Genomic DNA, 21,872 nt, shown 5'->3' with positions numbered 1-21,872 from the left:
TGATAGATAGAAAAACAAAAGCAACAACCTTCAGCCGCAGCAAAATCTTTTTATTGAAAAGATGTGATAGTTACATGACCACAGGAAGATAAACAGTCAGAATAATAACATAACTAATTTTGAAGCCATACAGACAACCTAACAATAAAAAAGGTCTGAAATAGGTTTGATTTTTTTTTTCCCTGTAAAATTATGTCACACTCACATCAAATAAGAATTAGTTATTTCTGCAGCACTTCACAATACAGTTCTGTAACATTAGTGAATGCGTTCAGTATTTTACAGCATTTATTAATCATTGTTAATAAAAAAATCATAAATATTGGTCATTAGTGCGTTATTAGTTCACAATGCATTATGAACTAATAATATTAACATACACAATTCTTAATGTTAAAATGTTTATGTAAAAATAATATTAACCAGGATTAATAAATGCAGCATTGTTTACTGTTTGTGTTAACTAGTGCATTAACTAATGTATAAAACAATACAGTAAAGTGTTATGGGAGTTTCTATATTTATACTATAATGTGTGTAAAATAAAAATAAAAAACATTTTCCAACGTCTTTGAAACAAAGAAAATATAGCAAAGCTCCAAACAACATTTAAAAACACATATAAACACCATAGTAAAAATACAATGAAGAAAAAAAACCTAGTCCAATTAAAGAAATACAAGCCAAAGAATTGATAAATTCACCTGGACATGTAAACATCATAGTCTATAGACAGTAATGACAGTTCACTGCTTTAAGTTACAGAGACTCAGAAGATTGCTGAGACTCTTTCCCCTTTTCTACTCCTCCTCTTTTTCAACATTATGTTTTTTAGGCACCTGGAGAAAATGTAATGTGGAACAGGTCAAAATCAAATATCTGATAACATCATCTAATATATCCTGCATGCAGGTCTCTTCCAGATAATTTTTATGTTCCTGTTACAATACACATACATACCTTCGGTGTCTCTGTGTTTGTATCACTCCTTCGACCTTCCAGTCCTCTGTTTGGAGGTCTGTCATGGGGAAAAAAAACACACATTTTAGTTAAACATATTAAGCACTTTTACTTTTCCAACATTTTCTCCTAACATTGTATCATATGTGTACATAGAAATTATTTCAGATAAATATTTAAGCATACCCCAAAGTGGTTGTAGAACGGGGCTTGAGGCTGTCATTGAGGTACGTGCTGGCTTCTACTGCTCTGTGACTTTGGTTCCTGCTCTTCACCTGCTGCTCAGCATTCGTGTTCTTTGTGTAACCGTAGGCTGAGGGCAGCCACTGGTCCAAACCTGAGGTGGCTTTCTGCCACCCGTGAGCCGTCTGCTGCAGGAGCTCCTCAGCAGGGTCAGCTGCAGTAAGATACAGAGGTACGACTGAATAAATAAAGACTAAAAACAAATACTAAAAAATTAATAAGTAGATTATAAGACGAGGTTGTGTTCATCTATTCTGGTGGCTCACCTTGATGTCTCACCCTTCTCTGCCTCTCGTGGGCCTCCTTGGTGGTGTGGTTTGGTTTCTGTGGAGACAATCCGTCGATTGAATCAGCTGTCTGGGGCCGGAAGTCACACTTGTCCTGTACAGTATAACAAGATTGAAGAGTATCAACTAAATGGTGGGCTCCATTTCTGCTCTACTTTAACAAAAGTGCTTAAACATACTTACAAAAGACAAATCATGAATGATACAAAACATATTAGATGTAAACCCAAGAGACATTTACAAGCCAAATTGACAGTTTTATAAAATACTTAAATACTTTTTATACATTTCTTAAAGGCAGGGTAGGTGATTTGGTTCTAAATTAAACAGTCTAAATGTATTTATATCGTATGTGGAAGGCATAGGACCATAAAATGTTTGCCCAATCATATCCCTCGGTCCGAGGACGATATGTACAATATGTCAGTGTATGTATTTGTGTACCTCTGTGCATCCCGTTTACGCAGACATAATTATATTAAATAGTATTCTTTTGTAGATATCTATAATAACATTTATGAAGCTTCTTTTTACAAAACTATGTATGTTTTCTCACAATATTTTAAAACAAAAAAATTATATGAATTGTAATGAGTGCCTGTTTTGTGGAGATGTAGTGTTTTATTTTATTTATAATAATTTTCAAAAAAAAAAAAAAAATATTTGGAGTGACATTCATATTTAGAACGTTAGAAATATAAAGTGCCTGACTTGAATTAATATAAAACATCTCTGAACTGAATGTGTGGACAATAATTTCCTATCATTCTAAAATGATTTAGGGCCATTTTTACAGATTTTTAACTGATGTGTAACAAAAATGTCCTACAATTATGCCATTTTTGAAAGTCCTCTTTAAAAAAAATTGCCTTTGTATATTTATGTGAATTACTTCTTGTTGCTGTTCAGCATCTTTGATTCTATGTGTATATATGTAACACTTTATCTGTAAGACCTGTTATGTACTGGAGAAAAACACACAGGTTGTTATACCTGATGGTGAAAGAGCACATTCTCCTCCAAGGCAACACCACAAAACTCACAAGGAATGAGTACGTCGCCCTCAGCAGGGCTAGAGGAGGAACTGTAGGAGTGCGGCGAAACGGAGAGGGGCAGGATGGGCGGACTGCATGTGCTGGGAGGAATGACATGACTAGCCCCTTGAGAGATGATTTCTTCATACTGAAGAGAAGGCACTTGTTTACTGAAGGAAGCAATAGCAGAAGCTGGGCTGCAGCCGGTCTAGAAGACAAAACCCGAATATTTACTTTATGCTGGCCACTAAGGGCAAAAATCCAAAACAAGTGACTCAGACGACACACCCCTCCTCTATGGCCTCAGAAAGAGGAGAAGAATCTGACACAGGGTTCGGCTGAAATTCAAGGAGGTTCCCATGGAAACTAAACACCACATTGTGAAACAATAGAGACCTGACAAGAAGGAATGGAGTGTGATATTCAACATCAGTGCTGACATCACAATAGCCTGCCATGAAGAACATGGCTTATGTTGTGCTCTGTTAACATAGACATGAGGGGACCCTCAGGTACCAATGTGGCTGATGCAACTTCACACTTGCCGGCTCAATCAAGACACAAGAGGCCTGGCTTAAATATCAGGCCAAGAGGGAGTGTCACATGATGGGATGATTGGGGCCTCGTCACTTACCTGGTGCAAGATAAGGTCTTCCTCTGGAAAGAGCTCTTCACAGAACTCACAAGGTAGCATGATGTTTGAAGGGGGGCTGTGGCCCACGGTTGAACTGATTTTAGGGGAGGCCTCGGTGCAGTTGTTTTTAGTGTTGGAGGAGAGCTGGGAAGTGAGATTGTTTTGGGCTGGTGTCCTTCCCAGGTGACGGTCCCACACATCAGTCCACACGCCCTCCTGACGGGGGTCCTCCAAGTCACCTTCACTCTGCAGGCTGAGGGCCAGCATGTAGTCCAGACTGGAGGACTCATAGTCTGGCAGTTGTCCCAGAGACCACAGCAGGTTGTTGTTGTTGTTCCCCAGCTCCGTTTCCTGATCCAGCACTGAGGAAATGAGTGGAAGGTTATTTATTTATTTTTTTTGCTCGAGCATCCTGTTAATACCTAATGAAATCTCCCATCGTATTCAACAACATGTTTGAAACCCATTCAAAATCCATCATGTTTATTGTAGGGATGAACTGACATGACAACTCCGACTCATACAGTAAGCCGATTAATTCAATGTTACGGTCAATATTTAAATTTACACTATTTTTTTTACATTAAATTTCACATTTATGAAGTTCACAGATGGTTTTATCCAAAGTAAGTGGACAAATGGATTTTGTCTGAATTATTTACAAATAAATACTAAAAACTAAAACCAATAATTTTAAATGCTACATTTAAATTTAGGCATAAAAACATTATAAAGTAGAGTACTAAAAATGGATATTCAATTTGAGATTTGCTAAATGTCACATTTAACAATGTTATTAAATTATTAGTAGTTTTTAAAGATTAACTTCAAGTGTTAGATGACCACAAAAGTAATCTAAAGGCATCTTCACACATCTTCTTTGTCTGCTCAATATTCTGTGTGAAGACGCAATGCAGCATTAAAGCCAGTTTAAATGATTACTGCTCTGACCCACCTCAGCCCCTAGTAATGTAGTTTTAATTGCTGTGGAAGTGTATTTATGCCACCTCTTACAAAAACTAAATATCCTTTCCAAATACGCAATTTAAAAACATCATAAACATACAAAAAAATACCCAAAATCAAAAAAATTGGAAATTTACAATTAAATACCCAAAAGGCTATAACAACATCAAATAAAAAAAAATGTCTGTTAAGGCTATATCAACCATTCCTAATTTATTGTGAATGTTTTTTTGTGAATAAGGACTAAAAGAGCCAGATGGATACATACAATAAGCAAAATCATTGTTCCTTGTTTCTGTGTTTCTCCTGGCTCCTCCCCTCACTGTTCCTCTGGTGCTGTTGTGTAGTCTGTCCTCCAAGGGTCGTGGTGGACCCCTGCGTTCTGCTGCCCCCGTGCTGTTATTATTGTGTATTAGGTTATGGATTGAATGCGCCTCAAACCATGCTCCAGGAGACTGGACCCCTGCCCTACTACTGTGCCTCTCCTGAGGTGGTGTCAGACTTCCGCACAGGGCTGGATGGATGTGTTGTTCTCTCAGCATAACGTTACACTTGCAGATGGGGCAGGGCTCGGTGCGGGTCCCACAGTAATCCTCGTGCTCTTTAGCCTGAAGGGAGGCCACCTCCAAATCACAGAACTGACACGGGACCAGTCGATGACTGCACTCTGATCTCTGAGAGGGGTAAAAAGTCGTAAAATCTACAGAACTCATCAAAGAAAACAGCAATATGCATAACTGTTTATATTGTACCTGGTGGACCTCCATGAATCTTTTCTCTATCTTTAATCCACATTTGCACTGTTCCTGTAAAAAGAGTTTTAGATTTTATAGCAGCCTGGTGAGAATAACAACTCTGTTTGAGTTTCATTCTGCAATATAAATAACATGGATGCTATATGTAAATTGATGCTATTTAAAACATTGCTGCTATTTAATATATTCTACAATCTTAAAGGCACGAAGCAAAATATGTGATTGTCTTTTCTTTTCTATTGTTATGTATATCTGAGTGAATAAGAAAAAAGTAGGGCTTGTCTGGAATTAATTGGATCACGGTTAATTGCTAATTGCTGTGATCTCATATGAGTGACAGGTAGCGAGAAGAGATGTCCTTGCAAGAGGGAGATTAAGTTAATGTTTCTGATTAAAGATTACAAGGGCAGATTAATTTTTAAAACAATAATGATGTGCATGGATAATATAAAATAAACACTGCATTATTTTATTACAAAATAGAATAGTCAATTTTGACACCATATTTAAATTAAACCTATATACAACCCAAAAAAAAAATTAAGTACCTATTTTTTTTTTTTTTGGTTACACTTGATTTTAAGGTGTCCTTGTTACAGTGTAATTATACATTTAAGTACTGAGTAATATTAAATAACTACATGTACTTATTATATGTTAGGGTTGGGAATAGGGTTTGGCTTAGGGTTACTTGCATTTAATTATGCATAATTAATTATTATAACAGTAAGTACCTGTAAAGTGTAACAAGGACACCTTAAAATAAAGTGTTTTGACACACTGTTTTGACTCATTGTACAGACATTACAAAGAAAAAAAATATTCAAAATATTTTGTGTGTGTGTATGTTACGCAGAATAAAGTTATGCTGGTTTAGATAAACATTAGGGACAGTAAACTGAAAAAAAAAAGAAACTACAATTCTCACAACCTACTTAGTTATTTGCTGATTTGAATTTTTATTTTATTTTTTCCCAGATTTTCTTCTAAGTTTTTTTATTCATGTCCACAGCACTCTAAGGTCTTTAGGGATATTATCAAATATACAGTGGTTTAATTATACATCATGGCCGGATCGTACTGTACCTCTGCATGCTCCATCTCTTTGTGCTGGATAAGCTCAGCATGAGGAAAAGGCTCCTGGCACACCTCACAAAGAGCAATATTCCGCCGACAATGGATCTCATGTGTTGTAAAGTTGGCTTCTGGAATGTCATGCTTGCTAGAGACAGAGAGTATATCATGGTCAGTTGGTTGACACAATATCACTTCTATAAAAACCACAACTGTCCTTGACTAAGACTAAACTGATGGTTACTCCTGGGAAGCTGTCACTGTAAACAAGTTATAACACAAGTTGCTTTGGATAAAAGTGTGCCATCCAAACACTGAGTGCAGTACAGCCAGAAGGACTGAAGGGAGGGACTGGCAACCCGTAACACACCTAAGTGAAAGCTAAAGGTTGTCTGATAAAACGAAACTACAAAACAACATTCCTTATCCAAAGGAATAGTTCACCCAAAAATAAAAACTATGTACTCGCCCTCAAGATTTTCCAAACCTGTTTGACTTTCTTTCTTATGTGCAGCACAGAAGATAATATTAGGCAAAATGACAGAATAAGTCACTAGTCACTTTCATTTGAAAAAAAAAAAGTTAAGATGAAATGAATATGAATGGTGACTGAAACTGTCATTCTGACTAACATCCTCTTTTGTGCTTTACGTGGGGAAAAAACATGTAGGCACGTGAAATGACGACATGATTTTCACTTATTTATATGTATTTATTTTACTTACCAATTACTGCAAAACTGGGTATTTTCCTCGGCCATAGTCTGTGTGCAAAAGAGAAACTCATTAAACACGTACCTGACTCCATGAAACACATATAAAAGTGATTCTGGCTTAAACTAATTAAAATGTCCTTAATAAAATATAGATGGTAAAAGGGGAAAATTACACCGTAACAAAGATTGTACTTCGCTCTCCTCCGACTTTGAAATAAATCGGAGTTCCTTCCGTGAAAACATTGAAAAAACTAAATCCACCGCTTCATATAATTTATACTTGCTGTTTTTTTTCCCTTAAAACAGCTCAAATTAGACATACTAACGTTACACAATCAGCGTTACCTTATTATTGCCGAAGCTTGTAAGAGACCACCTGAAGATGCAGTTTCGCTAGAGAAGTAAACTAATACTTTTCGTCCTTGTTCTTGGAGTAAGCGTTAGAGGAATTATTCAGTGAAATGAAGACAGTTAACAGTGTTTTGTCCACAAATCTGAAGAGGCACCAGGGTATTTTAAATAGCTGCTTTGAAGTTTTAGTGTAATCTAAATGCCTGGGCTGCCATCTCGAAGAGTGTCCATTGCTGGCCAGCTATAACGCACACTACAGTACAGTACCAGGTCATGAGACTCGAGTCATTAGACTGTGTACACCTACACAGACACAAGTAATAAACGACTACTGTCCCGAGGTAGATCTGTGACAGCTACCGCAATTATCCAAGTATCCGTTCAGCTTTCGTTTCGTGCCACAGCATCAACAAGCGTCCGTATCCGTGAAAACAGCAAGACTGACAGATGGTGACGAAGAGATTATTTTTTAGATTTTCAAAATAAAAGACGAAGATGATCGGCAATGAAATCCGTGTATTATAGCTTTTATTGGGTTATTTTATTAAATTAGTTCTACTGCTAAATATGATGCATCTTTGTTTGACGTTTTATCGTGTATTATAGCTTTTATTGGGTTATTTTATTAAATCAGAAAGAAGAAAAGCCGTGTATTATAGCTTTTATTGGGTTATTTTATTAAATCAGAAAGAATACATCGTATAGGTTAATATTATAATTATAGGTTTTAGGCAGTCGTGTTAAAGACCATCTGATTTTTTGATTTATTGCTTTATCTTTAGAAAAACAACAACAATAGTAGTAGTAGTAATACTAATAATAATTATTATTGTTGTTGTAGGCTATTTTAAATATGCATCCTCTTATATGTTATTGTATTATTTGTTATGATTGTTGAATGAAAGAACTATATATATATATATATATATATATATATATATATATATATATATATATATATATATATATATACATAGATAGATAGATAGATAGATAGATAGATAGATAAATATACAAATAAATATAAAATATACCAGAAGACTTTTATTTTGTCATTTCCATACATTAAAGTTTCTAGCTTCACATATTTTGTCATCATTCGGCCCCTAGTGGACGCTACCATCCATGATCGGCTAGAGAGAGAGAACACGACGCCTACCGTTACTCACATTTTTTGAGGAACACCATAAATAATATTAATAATAATAATAAATTATGATTAAACTTATGACTGCACACGGCAACAACGCTGAATGTATTTGATAAAATGTTTCACAGCGCTGCAGGAGGTTTTATAATGTTCGTTGGACCATAAAATGGTAGGACATATGCGATTTTAAAACCTAACAATATTTATTGTTATGAAAATAATCCGAGATCCCAACAACAGTAAATGCACCTTGCTCCTATAAAACTTTATTAAGACGATGGTATTATTTTGGCATAGCTGTCATGCCTGTGTAAACATTAAACCATGCGTAGGTTTAGACATATTTAACTATGCACAGTAAGTGGATCCTTTCATGTGACACAATGCAAAATCGTGTGTTTACAAACCCCTTTTCAGTGAAATGTGTAGAAAGATCCGTGTCTCTTCTCCGGAGCCTGGTCACATGCGCGCTCGGGAATAATGGCTGCACAGGAACCCTCGCCGCCACCATCTTCATTAGAAGGCAACAAACCTGGCTTCCCCAAGAAAATACTCGCCAACAAACTGCAGGACAAGCATCTGTGCAATATCTGTCTGAAAATCCTTAGGAGACCGTTTCAGGCGCAGTGCGGACATCGTTTCTGTTCTTATTGCTTTAATAAAGCAGTGAGGTAAGCGCCATTCAGTCCAGATGGCCCACCTGCCACGACACTACAAAAGATGAACACGAGCTGTCAGGCCTCCCGTGCCATTTTTATACTATATTTTATGAGTGTACAAGCAGTAAACGTGTCTTCAGATCGGGGAACATAAATAAATGCAGGCTTTCAGGTTGTGTTCGGCTTCAGGTTCAGCTGGGCGAGGTGTAAACTACAATAGCCAGACTGTTGCAGCTACTGTCAAAATCAACTCTTTTATTATATGTGCTGTGCCTTTGTATTTATCAGTTTTGTTTTGCTTTTTCTTGTGTGTGCCTGTGTGTATGAAACCTCTCCTTTTCCATCGCAGCTCCGGACCACAGAAATGCAGTGCATGTATAAAGGAGGACATATTTGAAGAACCAACATCAATTTTGAAAAAGGGCTGTGTAAGTATTCATTTTATTATACAGAACAATTTAAATCGTAGGAAAATCGCCTTGAAATATTTTTTTAGTAATGATAGCCCTTCCAAAAAGAATTAAATAAAAATAAAGTGATGATTAAAATACCATCATCATTGTAGTTCTACTAAAATACTGTTACTATGGTAGAACCACAATCAATTTTTGTTTTGTATATTTGTCTTTTTTGTAACCGTGGTGGCTAATACAAAGTTACTTAATTGGAAAAATATTGTTTTACTGCAATACAATTGTTCTATTTTTAAATGAACTGAAGTACAGTAACTGTAGTAACTTGTGGCAGAAGCTGTGACTTCCTCTGAAGTTAAATTTTTTTTTTGGAAGGGTGGTGGCAAATGTTAAAGTGAAAGTTGTTTTAAACCTGATTTGTTGGGTGGAATGACAAAGCTTTTATGGGCCATTCACTTTCATCTTATGGGGAAAAAGATGCACTGAAAGTGAATAGTGACTGAGGCAGTCAGTCTTCACAATTGTTATTTTTAGGTGAACGATCCCATTAATAATAATGTATATATATTTATCTTTGTAGTTAATAGTTCTTGGTGTGAACGGGCCTTAAGCCATTTTTCACTGTCAGTAATGAGACACATGAAAGTTGAAAGATTTCACTTTCACTATGTGCAATTTCTTTTTAGGCTTTTCCTGATAATGCTGCCAAAAGAGAAGTTGAGGCTCTTGAAGCTGTTTGCATCAATGAGGAATGCAGCTGGACAGGCACCATCAAAGAATATGAGGTACTGTGTGTCCCTTCCCTGCTTTATAAAACTGCTTGAACAAGCTTAGCCAAGCTGAAAAGTGCCCCAAACTCACCAACAAACTAGACTGGGAGACCAACTAAGACCAGAAAACCTCCTTTCTTTCTTTATTTCTTAAAAAGCAGTGTTGTTTGCATTTTACAGATTGTTTTAAATGACATACGCCATCTGTATGGTTCTTTATCTCTCGAAGGCAAACCATGAGGGAAGGTGTGACTTCAGGATCCTTCCCTGCCGATCATGCAAAGAACTTCTAAGAGCCAACGAACTTGAACGTCACAATGAGAGAGAATGCCCAGAAAGGACTCTTAATTGTAAATACTGCAAGGAGCCATTTCATTTTAAAAACATTAAGGTCATGAAAAAAATCCTTTATTCATTCATGGCTTTCATTGATTTTTGTGATACTACTAAGAATTTTTTTTTAGGCCCATGATGAGACAGATACTACTAAGAATTTTTTTTTAGGCCCATGATGAGATATGCCCTAAATATCCCATGATTTGTGAAGGTTGTGCCAAGAAAAAAATTCCCAGAGAGAAAGTAAGTATGTAGTGTTTAGGCAATGCTCCTTTTTTTTTTTGTATTTATGATTTTTATGTTTTTACGCCGAGATTTTGAACATTTTCATAGTTACTTTCTTTTGGATATCTATCTTTTCCTTCTGCAGTATGTGGACCACATTAAACTGTGCACCAAATTCCGAACACCTTGCAGATTTCACGTGGTAGGCTGTGATATGACGGTAGGTAATCTCACTTTTTCTCCATCCATTAGACTTCATATTAATTTCGGTTCCACAAATGTTTTTTTAGCATCAGGTTCTCTGATTTCCTTTAGGTGGAAAAGGAGAAGATCCATGACCATGAGCAAGCCTGTTCCTACGAGCACTTAAACCTCCTGCTGCACTTCATCATGGGCATCAAGGTGAACTTGGAGAGTCTGCAGCCTCAGAGTCTGGAACTGGCCGGCCATAAGATCCACGAGCTGCATCAGTCTCTGCGGGAGCTTGAGGTGAAGATGGGCCAGCTGAGTGGAGCAGGGGCTCCCGTGCAGGGGGCCTGTGCGCCACTGCCACCACTGCCGGCTCCGACGCTCGGTACGTCTTTCACCCCACTCCCTACAGCTGTTGGGGCAGCCTTGGAGCTGCAGCTACACAGTGAGAAGACCAAAGTGGCGGAGCTCAGCCGCCACTGTCAGGAGCTGGAGCTGAAGGTAAGCACCTTTGAGAACATTGTCTGCGTGCTCAACCGTGAGATGGAGCGCTCCGCCACCACCATGGAGGCCTATAACCGTCAGCACCGGCTGGACCAGGACAAGATTGAGATACTCAATAACAAGGTGAAGTGTTTGATGTAAAGCAGATATGTATTTTTTTGAGCCTGAGATATAGTTTTCCTCAATATTAGATTTTTTATGCAGGTGCGGCAGTTGGAGAGGACAGTAGGCCTTAGGGATCTCTCCATCGTGGAGATGGAGGCAAAGATGAGGGACATGTCCGCTGCCACTTACGATGGCGTATTTGTTTGGAAGATCTCCGACTTCTCGAAGAAGAGACAAGATGCTGTAGCAGGACGGGCACCTGCTATGTTCTCGCCAGGTATTTATATTTTATTTAACAATTACATATTAATTAATATGAGGGTATATTATGAGAGATTGCTTGAGTTCATCGTTCAGCTTTGACATGGACATCTTGATGAATGGCATCTCACTCCAAGGTGCCCTGTTGTGTCTTACAGCATTTTACACAAACAAATATGGCTATAAGATGTGTTTGCGCATTTATCTGAATGGGGACGGGACGGGACGTGGTACGCACTTGTCTCTGTTCTTCGTGGTGATGAGGGGACACAGTGATGCCTTGCTTAAGTGGCCTTTCAATCAGAAGGTCAGTCTAAACTTCTATCATTGTGCGTCTGATGACTTTTCAAATTTAATGAAGTGCTGCTTCTCTATTTGTCCTGTTAATTTATTTAAAATGACATAAATACAATTTGTGGTGTAACTCCCCAAGAACTTACTGATATTAATGAAAAAAAAAAAAAAAAATAAAGAAGAAAATACTTGGAAAAAAATACCTAGACCTTGAATACACTTCTGTAAATCTAAGGTGTAAGGAAAATATATAATCGTTCAAAATTTTGGGGTTGGTAAAATTTTATTTATTAATTCTTTTAAGACTTATGTTTATCAAAGCTGTTTTTATTTGATCAAAAGTACAGTAAAAATCACTAATATTTCAAATTGGAAAAATATTTTACAATAAGTCTTAAATTATTCCTATGATGGCAAAGGTAAAATCTTCAGTGTCACATGATCCATCAGGAATCATTCTTATATGCTGATTTGTTGCTCAAAAAAACATATTTATTTATTTATTTATTATTATTATAAGTGTTGAAGACAGTTGTGCTACTTCATATTTTTGTGAATGTCATACTTTTTTTAATGATTCTTGAATAGAAATTTTAAATAAAAGCATATATGTGAAATAGAAATCTTTTGTACCGTTATGTCTTTACTGTCACTTTTCAGTGTCCGTTATGAAATAGAAGGAAAAAAAAAAAAAACTGACCTCAAACTTTTGAAAGATGGTGTTGTTTTTGCTTTTCACTTGATGGTTATGACATTTTTACTGTCATTAAATTAGTTTAATACCATTTTAAAGGTTAGGTTGCAGACAACACTAGCGAATCCATGAATTATTAGGCTATCAATTACATTTTTATCAGACTATCACATTTATTTTTCAAATCCACTGGTCACAATTGAAAGCCAAGCTCACAAATAACTTGTATCCATCAGTCAGGCACTAATATAAAGTAATAATAAATTTAATAAATGTTAAATAATAACTTAGAGAATTTAATAACTGTTATAAATTTCCTTAGGGTGATACAATACGTCATTTATCCTGTCAGGGGTTATTCTGCGATAACATTATCCCTTACTTGTTTTAAACTAGATTGTTTTTTCTTTTTTCCTTTTCTTTGTTTGTCATTCACACATAATATGCGACCGTGGCTGTTTTCCATCCCTTTGTGTTCTCAGTTTATGCTTTTTATGGGGTCCTTAATGTTCCTTCCACTGAATCATGAATGAGTGGCTTCAGCTTTGCTTCCATTCATACCCTTTTGGTTATTTAAAAGTTTATCCAACATCTTGGTCCTTAGGTCACCCTCATGTTACTGGACCAGAACAACAGGGAGCACATCATCGATGCCTTCCGGCCAGACATTTCCTCTTCCTCCTTCCAGAGGCCTGTGAGTGACATGAACATTGCCAGCGGCTGCCCTCTCTTCTGCCCTCTCTCCAAACTAGACACCAAGAACTCCTACATCCGAGATGACACCATCTTCATCAAGGCCATTGTTGACCTCACAGGCCTTTAATGTGTCAGATGTCGCTGCTTCGCCATGTTGCTCTCTCCAGCCTGTAGTGGTTCCCATGCAGTACTTTTTTTCCTGAGGCCTGTTCCCTCGGTCCAAGCTCTTTGGTGTGCTCGCATGAGCCCAAAGAGACTACGGTACTATGGTGCATTATGAACCAAAATTGTTCCCTGAGTTTGTGCAGTTCTACAGTAATATAGTTGCTCTTTGGGAACCTCTCACTCTTTCGTAGTGGGATAGCTGTCAGCTGTGATTGTAACGTACTTGCCTGTGCCATAGATGTGGCACCTTGCCTTTTATAGAGATTGAGAAGACTTTCTCCACAAGACAGACGTCATTTCATTTCCAAGTGCTTGGCTTGTGTCGCACTCACTATTTGGGTACTTTTTCCTTTCCTTAATGTTTGAGCTACTTGTAAGTGAATGTTTTGTGTGTAGACGGACACGGAGTCACACTAACGAATGATGTCGATGCGTTCATTTTGCGACTGCGTAGTTAACTTGCTACTTACGCATCGGCGGTCTTCTGACATTCCCTTTTCGCATTTTGTGCCTCGAATGTTTCTCGTTTTCATTGGCTCTCTGTAGTGGTGGACATTGCTTAAATTCAAAGTGCAGAATTTGGGTTTTGATAACCTACTGGTGAGTTGAGGAGTTAGTGTGTGTGTGTGTGTGTGTGAAGGTGTGATCTGTTTTTTGGCCTTCGTTTCCATTTTCGGTGTTCTTCGATGTGTTCGTTTGGATCTTGCATGTTGGTTTGCATGTTGGATCTGTGGAAGATACATTCAAGTTAGCAGCAGACCAGGTTTACACCCTGAGCCTGAGAAGCGAAGGCAGTTTCATTGTAAAATCGCTGTTGAAGAAAACGACTAAATCACGCTGGTGTTAAAATCATCCAGTTTTGCTTTGGACCTCAAATGCCTCATCAGCCGACGTGGTTATACGTGAATAAAAGATGCAGCCTTTAGCCTAAAGGTAGTGTAAGTAGGACAGATAATCTCGTGTGCTTTATTGTGATGTGGAAAGGCTGATGTCTGTTAGCGTTTCAATGTTTTCTTGTGTTTTTGGGTGTTCTGTTGATATTGTGCTGCTTTGGGCAAACGTTATGGATGCCATTCAAACTATAAGACCGTGCCCATCAGTATAAACCAAGCAGGTGTTTGAGAACTCGTAGTCAGTGATTCCTGTCGTCTTTGGGGTCTGAGGGGTTTGCATTCTGTAAATGTGCTAGAAAATGAGGAATGTGATTTGTTATGCCATTTTAAAGTAGCCTCACTCCTTAATAGACAGTAAGTTCAATGCATTTTGTCCATGAGATGTTTTTTTTTTTTTTTTTTTTTTTTTTTTTGCAACCAGAGAAGGCATTACTATACATATACAATGCATAACTCCTACATAAGGGCTTTTAGTACAGTACGTCTTCCATGTGAGCTTTTTGGTCTAGTTATTTTCTGAAACTCTCTTTTCTGAGTCTGAGATGCTTTTTTAAGATGCCTTCATGCTAACAAAGCACCTGGGCCCAGCCTATTTTCAAACCAGTCCCCACAGATATCGAAACCTCTCTGTGCATGAGATGTTTCGATAGAGAAGAAAAAAGAAACATATTATAAAGTATTGGTTTACTTTCTAGACCAACATTTTATTTATATTGCTTTACCTTTTTTATCTGTTGATTGCGATGGAGTATATGACAGTTATGAATGTGAGCGTGGTATATAGTTAATTTAAATATAAATAGATAAACTATACAGTGTACACGGTTTTACGACTGATGGAGCTGTGGATATGACAAATATGAATCATAAATATATATTATAGATTTATATCGATTAATACATGTACTATTTCCTGTTGGGATGGTTTCAAAATGTGTTCGGGCTCTTTTTTGGGCTTTAAGTTCTCCTTCACGTTGGCAGCATCCTCTGAGGGAATGACATTTTGAAAGATCTTCCGGTTTTTCCTCTCTCTCTCTCTCTCAAGAACCTGTCTACATGAATAAATCTCACTGTCATAGATTTCCTTGCTTGCTTTTTGCCCCAATGAGATTTCAAAGTACTTGTGTGAATAGTTCTACAGATGTGACTGCTTCTCTTATACATAGCTTTAGCTAACATTGCATGTGGCCAGGGTGTTGTATTGTAAATCATATTAATAATATTCTTTGAGATTTTTGAAAAAACATACTTTTTACTTGCCTATTTTGAGTAGCCGTCACATGATTTACTAGTAGTAGTGCACACATTTTAGCTTGTGCAATTATACAAGTGTCCTTCCTGTTCTTGAGTGTGAAACCTACTGTTTGCATTCACTCAATTTGGGCTCATGTTCATACGCTGAAGAGGTGAATAGAAAATGCTTGACCTTACGTGGATGAGAGCCCCCTTTATCTGTAAGAAATAATACGTTAACTGACTCTGACTTGTTTTATTTTTGGATAAGCATACACTAACACTAGAAATATGCTATTTTTTAAGTTTTTGCATACCGTTGATATTAAAACTCACTGAAAGAATCATTTATGGAATCCAGGACTGATTGTTTTTTCTTTTTCTGCTGACTAAGATTTGTATACTTTTTATTTCCAAGATTGCATTTCACAGAAGTTGCTTTAATAATCAAACTTTCTACGTAACTTTGTATGCCTTTCTCATGGTGTCTCAGTGCCACTGATCTTCCCGATTCTGTTTTACAGAGCTAGAGATGTTACTGTGAAGGCACTGTGGGTTTCTTCCGCAAATTGTGGTAGTAGATGTGCCACGGAAGGAACCTCTGTGTTATTCATCCTGTGTTATGATTTAATTCTCAGTGATATCTAAAATAAAGTATTTTCTGTTCTCTTCTTTCTGCAGTCTTGTATCTGTTACATCACACATGTCCACATGGGGGTGCTCGTGCACCATTGATCATTAAGGGTCATTTTAGGATGATGAGTTGAGCTTATCAGAGAATTATTTCCTGTTAACTGTGATACATATTAATGAGTGAATCAAAGGTATGTGTCCAAACATCATCTCTTAATCACATAAATGCATTGCTCATGTTCTGTTCCAGGAAATATGAGCTGTTATGGGGGTGTAATAAAGGGCTTCTCAGACTGATGGCTTTCACAGAATCCAGTGAAGTGCTCTTGAGTCCAGGCTTTTCCTGTTGGACTGAGAGCTACAGTAAGAGGTAAAGAGGCTGATGTCTGAGCAATGGCACTTTCAGCCAATTACTTGGATGTTTAGAGGAGGCACAGCTGAAAGTGGTTTGTTTAATCTGGTTAAAAAGTAGTCCGCTGAAATTCCTCATGGTGATAAAATCTCTGGAAAAACTGCTTTTGTAGTTTAGGAAAATATTGTAGATCTTTGTGTTAATCTCCAGACATGTATACAAAAGAAAGATTTCAAGATAGCCAATCATGAAGCCTAATAGCTTACAGTGGATCAAGTATACATTATGAATTAGATTTTCACTCTTCTCAGTATATTTGCCCCCCAAACACCCCCGCCTCTATCGCAGTTAACAGACCCTAATCTGAGGATTAGCAAGAGGGTATTCCCTCTATCACAGCTTCCTCTGTGTGTAGTCAGCAGATAGAAAATGATGATTCTGAAAGAAACGAAGCTGTCCAGTGCTTGAGGCTAGTTAGTACAGCTGGGTGAAAATAAATTTTTCAGATTAGTTGCAATTGCTTCATTTAAATGGTCCTGATGTTGATTCTTATAAATTATAAGATAGATCTTTTACTCTGTGCTTATTTTTATTGTCAGCGTGATAATGCATTTGTATTGCGCTGTCTGTCCTGCTGATGTCACTGCGTTTTTTGAGCTATCCCCCTTAACTGCATAGTCTGTGCCATGTTGTTCATTTTGGCATCCTCAGCACCATCTTCAGAAATCATGTTTTACGTTAATGTGAGTTCACATTGAATTCAGTGCAATTAATGACTGTTTCACCAAAAATGACAGGATGAATCTTTTTCTTATTTTCTCTTAATTTGAAAGCAAAATTGGCATTTTTTAAAATTCAAAATAGAACTGAATCGAGATTTGAAGTTAATTCAATTAGAATTTTAATTTTATTAATTATAATTAATAAACTATTATAACTAATAAACTATACTTAAGAACAACTGCACCCCAAACCTATGTCAGGCACAAGTTTCAATTTTATATTATTTTTTATTGTATTTTTTAATAAGTATTTATTGAATAACCAAATTAGCCCCCTTAGGATATGTTTAATTTATATTCATTGTGGTTGCATGTAATAATGTGAAATAAAGTGTTTCTCTTCTTTTGTCATATTTGTTTGTACAAGACAGATCAACTGCAGATTTGGGCCCGATCAGACAGAATGGGTTTTTTGCGTTTCGTGCGCTGTTCATGTGCCCTGGGCGTCTCGGTTTTAGCTGCCTGCTGAACCTCGCGTATTTGTAGAAGTGCTCTGAGCACCTGAACTTAAAAAATAATATCAACTCTGAGCAGAAAAGCACCCAACGTTATTCGTGTTTTTTTTCCATTGTCCAATCAACTGAATGGAGAGGCGGGCCTTCCGTTGTGGTGACTGAAGTTTACAGTTGCTTGGAACCAATGGAAAGTCCAGAGACTGCAATGATGGAGGAGAAATTTGGGGCAATCATAATATAAGATAATGAAAGTGTTGTTGGGGACTCCCATAACCAAAATATGAAACTTTCATAACCCATAATAGGGGCACTTTAATGATCAGGTCCCACTAGCAGTCTGGTGTTGTCCACAGCCAATTATTACAGAGTATACTGAGCAACCAAAACTTCATTAGATTTTTTACAAGAAGCAGGTCAATTTGTTTGTACTGTATATTGCTGCCTCGTAAATATTTTTGACAGTAATTGGGTTATGTATCTTTACTAAAAGTGCAAAAACACTGCCCAATTTATCTTAGACCAGTCCTCACCATCTGCCTCCATGGTAAAAGGGTAGCTTACCTAAAAATAAAACCGTCATCATTTACTCATCTTCATGCTGTTCCAAATATGTATAAATTGTGCAGAACAAATGATGATGTTTGGAAAGTCTATGAGGTCCAAGTGAAAGTCTGTGGTGTTTAATCTTGTTTGGACCACAGGTTTAGAACAACAAGAGTGTGAGTAAATGATGACGGAACTTTCATTTTTAAGTGAATTATCCCTTTAGCGTGGGTGTAACTCTTACATCATAGAAGCAGGGCGCTGAGAGGTAGCATGGCATTATTATGACTCACAGTGGGGAAAGTTTGAGTGGTCTTTTGGGGAAGGTGGCTGGACAGAATGGATCTGCCTGCTGAGATAACAGGCTCTATGCTGAAGGAGTCATGCTGAGAGTGACTTTTCCCACATGGAGGTTTCCATGCCTTTGATGGTTGCTTTAAAATGTCTCTGACGGCAGCATTTGTATGTTTGATGGAAAATGTGTGTTCTGTAATCATGCCATTTCCTCTAATTCATCTACATATGCAGTGGAACCTTGTCAGATACAGATAGCATCTAAAGCAGCCTAAAATATGAAGAATATGTTTATGTGTGAGATTATGTGACTTTTATCAGTCCATATTATAATTCTTTAAAGCATACTTTGTGACAAAAAGTGGATTGTCTGTAGTCCATTCATTCGTGTGAAATAAGAGATGTTTTAGTTTGTTAGTAAGTTTTGTGTCAGCAAACTGTAGGAGGCTGTCTTCAGGGAATAGTCCTTTACTAAACCCTGGGAGATCTTTTCATGTGGTGGACCTCCAGGTCGTGTTTTAATAGACTTCAGATTTGACCTCAGACTTGACGGAAAAAGCTTAAGAATATTTTAAAAACAACTCAAGTCTTTTATCCTTAATTACTCGTATACTAAAGAAAGAATTTGAGGTTGATTTGTATGGTTTTGTTATATCTGTGTCACGTATTTCATGTATGTAGTGGTAGAGCGGACCTATATCATAGAATTTGGTGGCATATGTCCGTCTATTGTGCGTAAACTCCAAAATGTCAAAAGAGTATGAAACATGGAGTGATCCACCGTGCCGTACAGAATGTTCTCACATTTCATTATCGTGTCAGAATAAGGAACATAAGGAAGATTGGCTAGATGCTAAGAATATGGAAAAACAATTAAAGAATAACAACATCAAATTGTATTAGATATCTAAGATTTTTTGTCGTGTTTTCATAGCATATGCATCATTCACATAAGAATGAAAGTCCAGTAATCATTTACTCACCTTTATGTATTTATTTATTTATTTTTTTGTATAGAAATAAATGGTCCATATTTTACATGTGAATATTCTTTAGTAACTGGAACATATGTTTTGTCTAAATAATGCAACTTTGTAAATGGAATGCGATTATGAAATTTTATTTTCAAGAAGGCATAATGACCACCGTCACTCCCTTCTGAAATTAAGCTGGGTGATGAGAACTGACTCTAGGGTTACTCAATAGTGGGGCATGTTGTCACAGGAAGCCATTACATGTGTTTCAGCAGAATTTAAACAGTAAAGCAGTGTAAAAAATAAGGAAGTATCAAACCATTTTTATGACCAGCAGATAGTCTGTTGTAAATAATAAAATGTGTAAAATTAGATGGGTACTGTAGCAACTTTCCAATAAACAATAAATAAAACGACTGACCCCAACATAACAAGAATAAATATAGAATTTCAGTTCTAGTTAAAATAAATCTTTATTACACTACTTTTGTCTGAATGTATACTAATGTGTTTTTTTTTTTTTTTTTTTTTTTTTTTGTGCGTGTCCTGCTATAGAAAAATATATTTTAACTTATGGAGGGCATTTAGCTTACATTAATTTAATAAATGCTTTTTTACAAAGTGACTTAAAATGAGGAAAATCTCAAGCAATTTGTTATAAGAGCCGATATTTATACACAATGTCAAATTCAAAGTATAAGCTAGATTAGTACACAATTAAACTGTAAGAAAAACCTGTAAAAAGTAGTGCCCAATATACTGTTAATGTGAAGGAATGAAGTATTTTCAATTTGAGGAGACAAAGTATGAAAAACCTGTAAAAAGTAGTGCCCAATATACTGTTAATGTGAAGGAATGAAGTATTTTCAATTTGAGGAGACAAAGTATGATGAAAAGCTTTGTGTGCACTTCCCTTCAGAAACAGTAAGATAAAAAAAAGAACACATAAGAACACTAATAATAGAAACACAAAATGCCAGCAGACATGCACTTTTAGTCAGAGGACTAAAGGAAGTGCACATTTTTAACTTTCATTCAGATTTTCTTGTGGCTGATCTGAATGCTGTTTTCTTCTGCATCGCAGCGTTCGAGCTGAGAAGGCATAAAGAAAGGGGTTCACACAACTGTTGATAAAGAAAAGAGCGCCGGTTACATTGTTGTCGACATCTGATTCCCATGGCATTGCCATTAAGACCAAGTTGTTGATCATAGCGGGGGTCCCAAATATGAAGAAGACCACTACGATTCTGACAGACAGTTTTGTCAGCCTGTGGCTTCTGAAGGAAACCGACTGACTTATCCGTTGGTGAAGTCGAAGGTAGAAGTACAACAGGCTGAAGAGAGGCACAACAAACATCACTAGAGTCTCGACAAGTAAGACAACTAGTTCTTCTTGTTTATTCGTATAATCCTGCTGACATGTTTGAAGCCCGATCTTCTTCACGTTTCGATAATAAAGAGCATAAGAACCTAAAGCTCCACTTAATGTCCATATTCCAAAAATCAGCCCCTTTTGACCCTTCTGCCCGAGCTTCGCCCATCGCTGTGGATACAGCACCTGCAGGTACCTTTGCACACTCAACAAAGTGACAGAAAGCACACTACTGTAGAGGCTCCAGTACACTACATAGGAAAATAACTTACACAGACCTTGGCCAAAAACCCAGCCGTTCAGGATGGCATAAATCCACACAGGCAGAAATATCAGACTCAACAGATCCGAGACAGCCAGACTCAGCATCAGTTTTGGGGTGAAACTGTCCTCCTTAATATGTTGGGCGAGCATGACCAGCGCTGCTATATTACCCGGTACACCCAGCGCACAGCACAATCCAAGAACAGTGCTGGATATTAGCTCATCCAGTGTGTTACGGGCAAACAGAGAGCTGTTAGAAATATTCTGATACTCCATGGTCGTCTGCCAGTTGCTGATGTGGTTTTAAAGTTTGAGGTTTCCCTTATAATAGCTAAGGAAGCGGATTAGTTTTACTCTAGGTCTGGCCATATAGGGTGCATGAATGTGGTTTGTAAGTTGCACTTCCTTCTTTCTTCAACATCTAAAAATGTGATGCAATGCAATGATGTGTATTTGAGAGTTGTTGATGAGAGTTGCACGGAGGCCTAGCTCCTGCTTCTTTCAACATTTTTTTCGACTTTTACCTAGACAAATAGTTAATTTCATGTCTGATTGAGGTTTTGTTTCAGAGCAACAACATGTCTAGCAAGGATGGAG

At 37.1% G+C, this 21,872-nt stretch overlaps 3 protein-coding genes across 4 annotated transcripts; 1 reads left to right on the top strand and 2 right to left on the bottom strand.

The window, feature by feature from the left end:
- Nucleotides 1-32: 32 nt before the first annotated feature.
- Nucleotides 33-8,719, bottom strand: LOC109063180 (TRAF-type zinc finger domain-containing protein 1-like). Of its 2 annotated transcripts, none has more exons than XM_042755498.1 (11): nt 8,577-8,719; nt 6,679-6,716; nt 5,966-6,101; nt 4,877-4,930; nt 4,393-4,798; nt 3,159-3,520; nt 2,484-2,732; nt 1,470-1,584; nt 1,147-1,357; nt 961-1,018; nt 33-839 (listed from the first exon to the last, which is right to left on the bottom strand). In XM_042755498.1, the coding sequence occupies exons 2-11, from the start codon at nt 6,711-6,713 to the stop codon at nt 801-803; spliced, it is 1,665 nt and encodes a 554-aa protein (XP_042611432.1). In that variant the 5' UTR covers nt 6,714-6,716; nt 8,577-8,719; the 3' UTR covers nt 33-800. The 2 variants fall into 2 exon arrangements, with proteins under 2 accessions (XP_042611432.1, XP_042611430.1); XM_042755496.1 differs by lacking the exon at nt 8,577-8,719 and adding an exon at nt 7,014-7,475.
- Nucleotides 8,650-16,278, top strand: LOC109063179 (TNF receptor-associated factor 2-like). The gene is made up of 10 exons (XM_042755485.1): nt 8,650-8,840; nt 9,178-9,256; nt 9,928-10,026; nt 10,241-10,402; nt 10,516-10,590; nt 10,718-10,792; nt 10,888-11,388; nt 11,470-11,647; nt 11,790-11,938; nt 13,224-16,278. Exons 1-10 carry the CDS (start codon nt 8,650-8,652, stop codon nt 13,440-13,442), a joined length of 1,728 nt encoding a protein of 575 aa, XP_042611419.1. The 3' UTR covers nt 13,443-16,278.
- Nucleotides 16,279-19,636: 3,358 nt separating this feature from the next.
- On the bottom strand, nt 19,637-21,666 carry LOC109063187 (C-X-C chemokine receptor type 2-like). The gene is made up of 2 exons (XM_019080274.2): nt 20,455-21,666; nt 19,637-20,374 (listed from the first exon to the last, which is right to left on the bottom strand). Exon 1 carries the CDS (start codon nt 21,549-21,551, stop codon nt 20,664-20,666), a length of 888 nt encoding a protein of 295 aa, XP_018935819.1. The 5' UTR covers nt 21,552-21,666; the 3' UTR covers nt 19,637-20,374; nt 20,455-20,663.
- Nucleotides 21,667-21,872: the final 206 nt, after the last annotated feature.

The sequence above is a fragment of the Cyprinus carpio genome, chromosome A5 (genome assembly GCF_018340385.1).
Source record: "Cyprinus carpio isolate SPL01 chromosome A5, ASM1834038v1, whole genome shotgun sequence".
Lineage (NCBI taxonomy): Eukaryota > Metazoa > Chordata > Actinopteri > Cypriniformes > Cyprinidae > Cyprinus > Cyprinus carpio.
The sequence above is the reverse complement of the archived record's forward strand: the minus strand, read 5'-3'. Positions and strand labels throughout refer to the sequence as shown.

Bases quoted from the DNA above. Each gene is read 5' to 3' on its own strand.
- LOC109063179 (XM_042755485.1), top strand. From the start codon at position 8,650: ATGGCTGCACAGGAACCCTCGCCGCCACCATCTTCATTAGAAGGCAAC. The intron at 9,257-9,927 runs GTAAGTATTCAT...ATTTCTTTTTAG, and splicing joins CAATTTTGAAAAAGGGCTGT to GCTTTTCCTGATAATGCTGC. The intron at 11,939-13,223 runs GTCAGTCTAAAC...CTTGGTCCTTAG, and splicing joins AGTGGCCTTTCAATCAGAAG to GTCACCCTCATGTTACTGGA.
- LOC109063180 (XM_042755498.1), bottom strand. From the start codon at position 6,713: ATGGCCGAGGAAAATACCCAGTTTTGCAGTAATTG. The intron at 6,102-6,678 runs GTAAGTAAAATA...CTCTGTCTCTAG, and splicing joins ACCCAGTTTTGCAGTAATTG to CAAGCATGACATTCCAGAAG. The intron at 2,733-3,158 runs GTAAGTGACGAG...TTTGTCTTCTAG, and splicing joins AAGACCTTATCTTGCACCAG to ACCGGCTGCAGCCCAGCTTC.
- LOC109063187 (XM_019080274.2), bottom strand. From the start codon at position 21,551: ATGGAGTATCAGAATATTTCTAACAGCTCTCTGTTTGCCCGTAACACA.